This window comes from Lytechinus variegatus, chromosome 7, assembly GCF_018143015.1.
Source record: "Lytechinus variegatus isolate NC3 chromosome 7, Lvar_3.0, whole genome shotgun sequence".
NCBI classification, from domain to species: Eukaryota; Metazoa; Echinodermata; class Echinoidea; order Temnopleuroida; family Toxopneustidae; genus Lytechinus; species Lytechinus variegatus.
In genome coordinates this window covers 9,282,972-9,292,305 of record NC_054746.1, presented here as the reverse complement: position 1 = coordinate 9,292,305, position 9,334 = coordinate 9,282,972, and the positions used below count along the sequence as shown (strand labels likewise).

The 9,334-nt window shown below is 38.8% G+C and overlaps 1 protein-coding gene across 1 annotated transcript; it reads right to left on the bottom strand.

Annotated features, from left to right (window-relative positions):
• Nucleotides 1-2,951: 2,951 nt before the first annotated feature.
• On the bottom strand, nt 2,952-6,383 carry LOC121417958 (N-acylneuraminate-9-phosphatase-like). Its single transcript, XM_041611669.1, has 2 exons — nt 6,221-6,383; nt 2,952-4,300 (listed from the first exon to the last, which is right to left on the bottom strand). Exons 1-2 carry the CDS (start codon nt 6,299-6,301, stop codon nt 3,668-3,670), a joined length of 714 nt encoding a protein of 237 aa, XP_041467603.1. The 5' UTR covers nt 6,302-6,383; the 3' UTR covers nt 2,952-3,667.
• Between the last annotated feature and the right edge of the window lie 2,951 nt (nt 6,384-9,334).

Below are 9,334 nucleotides of genomic sequence, written 5' to 3'. Positions count from 1 at the left end.
TAGTCTATATTATCATAAGAAATAAACCTTCATTTTCATAATTAAAAAAAACAATTTATACATGTATTGCATGCTGTTTTGAGTTATTCTCTACTTCAATCATTATATATACACAAGTTCCTGAGCAACGCCTGACTCCATGAAGGCCTCATATACATGCAGATAAAATATTCATGCCACTTTTCTTTACAGCTTTATTTATAACATCACATATCAATTCACATCAAAAGTTATCATGATACCATCATTTTAGTATCTAGGCAAGAAAGTAAATTCATCATTTTCTCACTTTTTCAAGTACATGTAGGTTTGATTTGTCTCTCTGTCAATGTGTCATAAGGTCTTTTCACTGCATAATTATGTACTTGCCTTGCTCCTACAGAAAGATGTAAACAAACATTCCATGGAGGGCTCATCTGGTTTGCCCTTTTATTCTATTTCACATTTTAAGAAAGTAATGGACAAATAAATCAACTGAAACCTTTAGAATCTTAGAACTATCTTCTGGAAACGAGTACATTAACTTGCTTTCATAAATTGAGGACTATTACATGTACATGTAACATGAAAAATTGAAGATCATCATTTGAAGGTAAACTGCTCATTTGTCTATTGCGAACTCATCTACTCACCATATGGTCTACCTTCATTTAGTCTAATGCCTTTCTGTACATCAACATTTATTAACTGTTTGGTCAAACAATCACTTTGTTTAATCACCAATTCGTCTATTACAATTTGGTTTCATAAGCAGTCAGTCTAATACCTATCTTCTTTTCATTCATTTCGCCCAATTTACACTTAGTCTGATCAGACCAAATGGTACATGTATATGCACTAAATGGCTATTGAACCAATTGGCTAATAGACAAAAAGGTGACTGGACGCAATGGCAATGAGACAATGTGGAAAGTGGAGGAACTGATGGTAGACCAAATGATAGGAAAAGAGTTGTTAATTGGACAAATTGGCATTAGACCAATTGGAAATAGACCCATTTGACTTGGGTGTTCAATTCTTTGAAATGAAATCATTCTTGAGAGCTAAAGGGCAATTCCACAGGTTGGGACAAATCTGTAACGTGAGTAACCGACACATTCCAAAGATTTGCCAGGAGCATAATAGAATTTCCCAAGTTTTGTTTTTATACAAAGGATAGTCAGACTGTGTACTTTGTTGTGATACGGAGATGTTTAGTTCCTATCAATAATAATGGAGTTACAGCTCCAAGTATGAGTCAAGGTGTCTCCAAATGTAACGTGAGTAACCGTGGAATAGCCCATAACACAAAATTTGGCAAATTTTCAAATTGCACAACCACAAAATACAGCAACAGCACATCATTGCTTGCTTCCTTGAATAGGGCAATTCAAATCGATTGCCATAAGATTTCTACACATAAACAAATGTTTTGACGGTGCTAATTTGTTATTTACTAAATTCTAGAAATCAACAAAACTCATGATCTTCCTAGGTTTAACCCTAAGAATCCCCCTCGACTTTTTTTGCAATAAACCTGCTGCACAATTTTTTTTGACCACGTCACTCACTGACTTTACTTTCAAGTCTTACGCAACTTTTGAGACCAAAATTGTGACCCCTGGGTATGCGGTTACAAAATTTCACATTTCGTAAGTGCATGCAGACCCAAAATTGCACAAAAACGTGAATTTGTGTACAAATCCAATACGAATATTGTTTTTAGCCAAATTTCATAAATGTATTATTATTTTTCCTTTCACTAATCAAAATCAATAGATTTCATCTTGTTCATGGTCAAAATAAAGTCCTTGATCAATTTCCATTGAAAAACAATAAAAACAAAAACTCCTAAAAAGAAATACATAAGAAATTTAGAAAACAATAAAATATGTAAGATAATATACCTGATGTTGAAATTTTTCAAAAGTACATTTGATCAGGGGCCCGTTGCAGAAAGAGTTGCAATCAAACGCAACTCTAAAAATCATGCGCAACTAGATATTCAACCAATCAACAGCACGCATTTGGGACTTGTGATTGATTTTTTGACTTGCATTTAAACGCAACTCTTTCTGCAACAGACCCCTGATTCCTATAAAGATTCTGAGAACCAAAAGTTAATTAGAGCAACATTTTTATTTTACACGTAAATTAGAATAATTAACAACTTTAGAGATGATGCCAATTTTCATCACGATCGTGTGATCGAAGGCCAAGATCATAAGGGGGGGGGGCTGAATCAGCCTTCCCCCGTCTTCTTAGGCTATTGATGCCTAAGAAGACTGCCCCCTTATGATCTCTGCCTTCGATCGCGTTACCCATAGCACGAGGACTAGTAAGTTTGAGATTAATAAGTTAACGTTTGAATCACATGCATGTAGCATCCCATTCTATGACGATACAATTCTGAGGCACTTTTCAAGAATTAAGTTTATCTCGGGGCCTTCTCACACGTGATTCTTAAATCATCATTGTAATGATTGCAATTCGCCTTTAGAATCATCGGACCTTTCACACGCTTGCTCGAAATCTGATTTGAATTTGAATTCCCAAGCGAAGGTGGTATGTCCTTGGTGACTTGTCAATCAAAGCACTCCATCGCAAATACAAACTACGATGAGCGCATGACAAATGAATCATCTACGGAACTAACGGAAGTACTTGAAATGTCACGTAAGCTCCGCCCCCAAAGATGTTTTGGAGATCAAGCCTTTCACACGCAAAATTTGTACTGTAATTTGAGTGAAACTGATCTGGAATTTACCTCCAGAGTAGAATTTGTATTTGTGATTGTGATTAGCATTTCGTGATTCATACCATGTTCTAGTTTGGTTTCACACGAGCTAAAAATTAATGATTAGCCTTATTTTTCACTGGAATCATTCAAATTATGATTTTTTTTACTGTGTGAAAGGGCAGTCAGTTTGGTCATTATAGGAATAACGCATTCCGCGGAGTTGTTTAGCGAATATGCAGTGCACGAGAGGTGTCTTCTGAGCATGCGCACTCCACACGAGCCGGAGGTGAGTGTGGAGTGTGCATGCGAAGAAGAAACCTCGAGTGCACTGCATATCACTGAAAAACGACGGGTAAAATGCGTTATTCCTTTTATAAGATGGCTAAGTAATTTCGATCGCAATTTTAAGCACCTTATATGAGAAAGAAATAATGAAATAGATCTAAATCAAATATCAAAAATTTTGAAATTGCACTTACCGTGGGTTAGACAATTTGGGTGCGCGAAATTTGCACGGGCGTGCAGGGATAGACACTTTTCGCGAATGATCACGTGGTACGCTTTGACCAATCAGCAAGCTGCAAATTATTTAGCCATCTTATAATATAAAACCTACATGTATTTAGCTTCAGTAAAATTAAAATACTACTGTTTAACAAAACCAGTCGATAGAAGTCAAAACTGCTTCCCAGCCTGGTACATGTAGAAACTACATGTGAACATAAATTTTACCTTGAAAGAAGCATGGATGTGCGCTTTAGGTTATTTTATTCTTCCAAGAATCTTCCAATAAATTCTTCAATCTCCATAACAAAATAACCATCTTTCCATTCTTCAATCTTCAGAGCGTTATCACAAATTAGGAATGCAAAGGAAATGTCAAAAAGCAATAAATAGCGAGATGGAATATTTGGAATGTCTTTAACTGAACATAAAGAAAAAAAAACATCACAAAGGAGGCTGAAGTTGTTGCAAAATGCTGTCTACTTCTAGAACTGACTTGATTTGATAATCCGCTTTGACATAGTCTGAGCTTGGTTGTTTCCCGTAAGGATTAATCCACACTGTGGCAAGGACCTTGGCATTAACGCCACCCTGGATATCTGTCTCCTGGCTATCACCAACCATGATGCACTGTGAAGCTTCTACACCAAGTAATTTACAAGATGTCTTGAAGATAGACGGATGTGGCTTCGGTTCGGGATGGTCTCCACTGATAACAATTTCATCAAAGAAATCTTCAGCCCCGATCTGAGCAACTTTTTCTCGTTGAACTTGACTGTCTCCATTTGTCAAGAGAAGCAATTTATATTTCAAACGTAACTGCTTAAGAAGGGCCTTCACCTCTTCATCAAAGTACAACCCCTCAAGCCGTAGTTTCTTCCAGAGTTGATAAACTCTTGAAGCAAACTCTTCGTTCTGGTTGGAGTTTAGTGCAGTTTTCCACAGTCGGGTCCTCCATTCATCAATGGGAATCTTGTTTTCTGGATCTTTTTCTGCAGACTGCAACAACTTCCTGAAGTGTGAGACAACGCTTTCGGCATCACAGCTCGGAATTTCTTTCTGGATGAATCTTGTCACCTGCAGGGGATTAGATCAGGATCAGATATGAAGTTGTAAAATGAAGTTTAAAATCTATTTCACAAGGGTGTATTCAAATATTTCTTGTTAAAAAAGTGAAAACCAATGACTATGCAGATTTATTGTATTATCGTGCTTCATTTCCAGCAAGAATATAGGACCAGGCGCGTCAGTAACGTTGGGGAAGAACAATAGGAATCATAACAAGATGGCAGCGTAATCATCGGGTCTCTTCAGTTTTATCATATTTTTCTCATTTTTTTGATGAATTCTTGTTTAAAAATAAAATTGATAGTGTAGAAATGTTGGAAATGAAGTTGCATCCCATAAATATGATGTAGGCCTAGATCTTTGACGGAAAGTAGAAATCTCGAAGCGAAATTTTCAGGTTTTCGGGCGGTACTAGACAGCTGGCAGCCGTCTGTTTCGAGGTTTTTTTAACAATTTTATTTCTCTTCGTACACAGATGGCACGCTATCATGCAGCCACCATTAGGGGGTTAACAATGCAAACCCCCTAATGGAAAAATAAACTTATAAGGGGAAAAACAGCAACTTCACTTCCCAGTAGAGGCGCACGGCCGATATTGGAGACTGTCTCCAGTACGGGAGATTATCTCCAATATCAGAGACTTTTGTAAAGAATTTGGGTATCCAATTTCAGAGACAGTCTCCAGTTTTGGAGATTAATTTCCTTTGTTTACATTTGCGGCAAAAGGGTGGCAATGTTTGGCTTATTTTCTCTTTTTCTTTGGGGCAAATGCTTATTTTTTACACTGACAGTTTTCATTACACCTATTATTCATACAACTTGGATCTTATTTAAATTTGATTCTTGAAATCATTTTTTTCCTCATGAAAAATAGAGATCAAAAAATGAAAATTTTCTTGCCATATTACTTTCCACCAATAGAGGACGTACACAAAAATATGCACCAAATTCAAGTTTTTGAGCGCACTGGTGAATACAAAAATTATTCCCAAGTTACTAATGAAAAATAAATGGCAACTGTATGGAAATTAGTAATTTTGGTCACAAAAGTGATATTTTAATTATTTTTTTAAGTGTGTCCTCTGTACAACACTAGCATACCATAGTCCTACCTGTAGATTCCCCACAGCTCACAGGCAGGGTGGTAGCAGTGAACAAGTGGTCTGCCTTAAAACTTCACCGTCTACTTTTGTTTTGATAAGGATTTTTGTTGTCATCCACACACAAAACAAATGGGCTTCTGACCTCTGCGAGACAAAATTTTGGGTGGAAAAAATTAAGCTTTTGTTGGTGTTGTTTCTTTTGTCCTTTTGCAAAGCAAGTCTCCAATGTGGGAGATTATCTCCCACATTGGAGAGTCTCCCATATTGGCCGTGCGCCTCTACTGTCCGTTTTATCCGAACTTAAATATATGTACAGATCGGGCTAGAACTTCGGTCTCTGTATTTCACTATTTGGTCAGTGGAGCCTACTTATTCAATGAACAAGGTTTATGGAGCCAATGAACGTAGTTCAGTTCAGAATCAGCGGAACAACTAAAATAACACTCAGAGCAGAGTCAGAGAGTCACTGACTCAGAGACAGGTTGATGAATGGGAAGGAATTCCTGCCTCCTGGCTTTGTGGAGAGTAAGCATACGTGAGTCTAAATTAATCTTTACTCTCTAAAGTTAGAAGCCTCCTGATAGCCTGAGAAACGCAATATTAATAGTATAGAGAAGCCCAGCATGCAGCAAAGGCTATGCCGCCCCGGCCCGCTCAGCCCCAGCGCCATCGCAGGGCATCGGTAAAGTCTGCGGGCCGCCCGGGCTTCGGTTCGGGTAGCGATCATGGCATGCCCATGTTGGCGGCAAGATGCCCAGTCCAAAATTCCAAAAAGGGTGTAACGTTAGGACTAGAATAACCTCTTATACACACAAATTAAACTTACCTGCACATAGGCATTAGCATCAGATTGTTTCGTCCATATTAAAGTATTATCTAGGTCGAAAATAATTGCCGCTATCCCCATTTTAGAGTGTTAATATTAATTTGAAGAGAGTAATTACTTGGCAGGCCGGAGGAGAGGATGGTGTCCCGTCCGTTCTTATATGGCAAGCCATTTGTCCCATATATGCACAATGACGATAAACTAAAGTTTATCGTCGAAAAACTCAGTCTGTCGAAAAACTAAGTTTATCGCTTGAAAACTTAGTTTCTCTACCGATGTACAGGGTTTTGTTTGATAAACTTAGTTTTTCACTTGAAAATCAGAGTTTCTCGAAAAACTCTGTTTATTACCTGGGTTATATTTAGATTACTGCCCCAGGGGAATGGGTACTTAGGAGAAAACCACAAATCCTTGCTAATAAAGTACATGGCCTATGGGAAAGTTGTCCTTGCCCCTTGTCATAATTTACTTACACAGTTGCCAATTTGAAATCTACATAGTATTAGTGATCTCAATTTTAAAGCAGCTATAACTTTCTCATTGCTTGTCTGATTTCTTTCAAATTTTCACCATTCTGTTTAATTTATTTTTCTCCTTCCCAACATAACATTTTATGGCCAAGGCTGGATTCCCCTTTAAGCCCGGGGCAATTGTTGCAGGAGCAAATCCCGGGGGGGGGGGGGGCCACTTACATTGACGAGTGGATACCATGCGCGACCAAAAAAAACACGTAAAAAGGATGTCTTTTTCACGATAGGGCACGTTACGTACGTAACGTGATAATTAAGAGTGTCAAAAACACAAAAATAATGAAAAAAGGGTATCTATTTCGCTAGGAAAATTACGTGTTTAGGGTCAAATTTGCGGGGATGATAAAACAAAATTAAAATGTTTTATAAAGGATGTCCTTTTTGCGCCAACACTTCGTGTTTAGAGTCCGATTTGCGCGAGGTGTAGAAGGTGGGGTCGTACTAAACCAAATAAGGTAAAGCCGACGACCGAAGGATCGACCCGTAACAATAAAACATTCCTCTACTTGTTTAGGGGTTCATTTCAAGGAATATTTGCCAATAGTATCGTTTTGTTTCCAATATTTGTTTAGGGTAGGGTTTCACACGCCAATACTTGTTAAGGGGTGCATTTTCAGAATATGGAAATTACGTGTTTAGGGTGCTTTTCGAGACCCCATGGTCGCGCATGGTATCCACTCGTGAATGGAAGTGGCCCCCCCGGGGAGAAAATGTTGTGTCACCTGGGCCCCGTCTTACAAAGATCCGATCAATCGTAACTCTATGGAAATCCACCAATGTCATAATTTTTCTACAAGAAATATGCACAATGTCCTTCGTATGCAAAAAGAAGCACAGTGAATTTTCAAGAAAACAATGAATGCAAGGAATATACATCATAGCTAGAAAATATTTGTAACAAACATGCATACTATAGTTGCTGGCAGTCCATATATAGTTGTGATTGATCAGATCAATTGTAACTCTTTATAAGACGGGGCCCAGGTAATCAGATGGAGATGATTGGAGAGATGAAGATCAAATGGGGATCAAGGGGGGGGGGGTGGAGATGATGAATTGCCATGAGGATTGATGGACTTGATGGACTGATGGACTTGCTGGACTTGATTGAGGATTGATGGACTTGATGGATGGAGAGGATGAGAGGAAGGATGGGGATGATGCAAGGATTGATGGAGATGATGTGGGGAGGCGGGATGGAGTTCATAAGGTTTAGAGATGAGGGGGTTAAGAGACAAGGAGGGAGATGGTGAGGAGTGGTACAGATGATGAGGAGTGGTGAGATGATGAGAGGACCCGGGGGGGGGGGGGCCACTTACATTGACGAGTGGATACCATGCGCGACCAAAAAAACACGTAAAAAGGATGTCTTTTTCACGACAGGGCACGTTACGTACGTAACGTGATAAGGGTGTCAAAAACACAAAAATAATGAAAAAAGGGTATCTATTTCGCTAGGAAAATTACGTGTTTAGGGTCGAATTTGCGGGGATGATAAAACAAAATTAAAATGTTTTATAAAGGATGTCCTTTTTGCCCCAACACTTCGTGTTTAGAGTCCGATTTGCGCGAGGTGTAGAAGGTGGGGTCGTACTAAACCAAATAAGGTAAAGCCGACGACCGAAGGACCCGTAACAATAAAACATTCCTGTACTTGTTTAGGGGTTCATTTCAGGGAATATTTGCCAAGAGTATCGTTTTGTTTCCAATACTTGTTAAGGGTAGGGTTTCACACGCCAATACTTGTTAAGGGGTGCATTTTCAGAATATGAAAATTACGTGTTTAGGGTGCTTTTCGAGACCCCATGGTCGCGCATGGTATCCACTCGTGAATGGAAGTGCCCCCCCCCCCGGGTGAGAGGAGGACGTGGAGATGATGTGGAATGGTTAACATGAGGAGGATCGAGGGATTGAGATGAAACAGGGATGGAGATGCGAAAATGGTTGGAGATGACGGGAATGGAGATGAAGAGGGGGTGGAGATAATGGGGGGGGGGGAATAGAGACGAAGGGGGGTGATCATCATCACAAATATCTTCACCTCCACCAACTTCATCATCATTACCATCACCACCACCATCATCGTCATTATCGTGACCATCATAATTACCATCATTATCAATAATTACCTTCATCATCACCACCAACTTCATCACTATCATTGGCGTAATGAGCCAAATATTTTGAGGGGGCCAGATATGGCAGATCGATCATGCCAAAATTATTATTTTTTTATTGTGAGCGAGCAAAGATTTTGACATTTTTAGTACACAGTTTCATTTTTTGATAGATTCTGACATAAAACTAAAACTCTTCTCTCTTTTCCTCTCTCTTATTTATTTATCTTTTCATTTTACTTTTTTTGTATTATTATTTTATTTATTTATTTTTATAATAATTTTTTTTTTTGGGGGGGGCTCCTGCACCCCAAGACCTCGACCCCCACCATCTGTATTCCACTGTTCATCATCACCAACATCATCATCACTATCGTCATAATCATCATCATCAACACCACCAGTTTCACTACCATCATCGCATCACCATCATCATTATCAACACCACCAGCTTCATCATTACCATC

What these genes read in the sequence shown, in the direction of transcription:
- LOC121417958 (XM_041611669.1), bottom strand. Translation starts at nt 6,301, where the DNA reads ATGGGGATAGCGGCAATTATTTTCGACCTAGATAATACTTTAATATGG. An exon ending in ATGCTAATGCCTATGTGCAG is followed by an intron (nt 4,301 to 6,220) that starts GTAAGTTTAATT and finishes AATCCCCTGCAG; the next exon opens with GTGACAAGATTCATCCAGAA.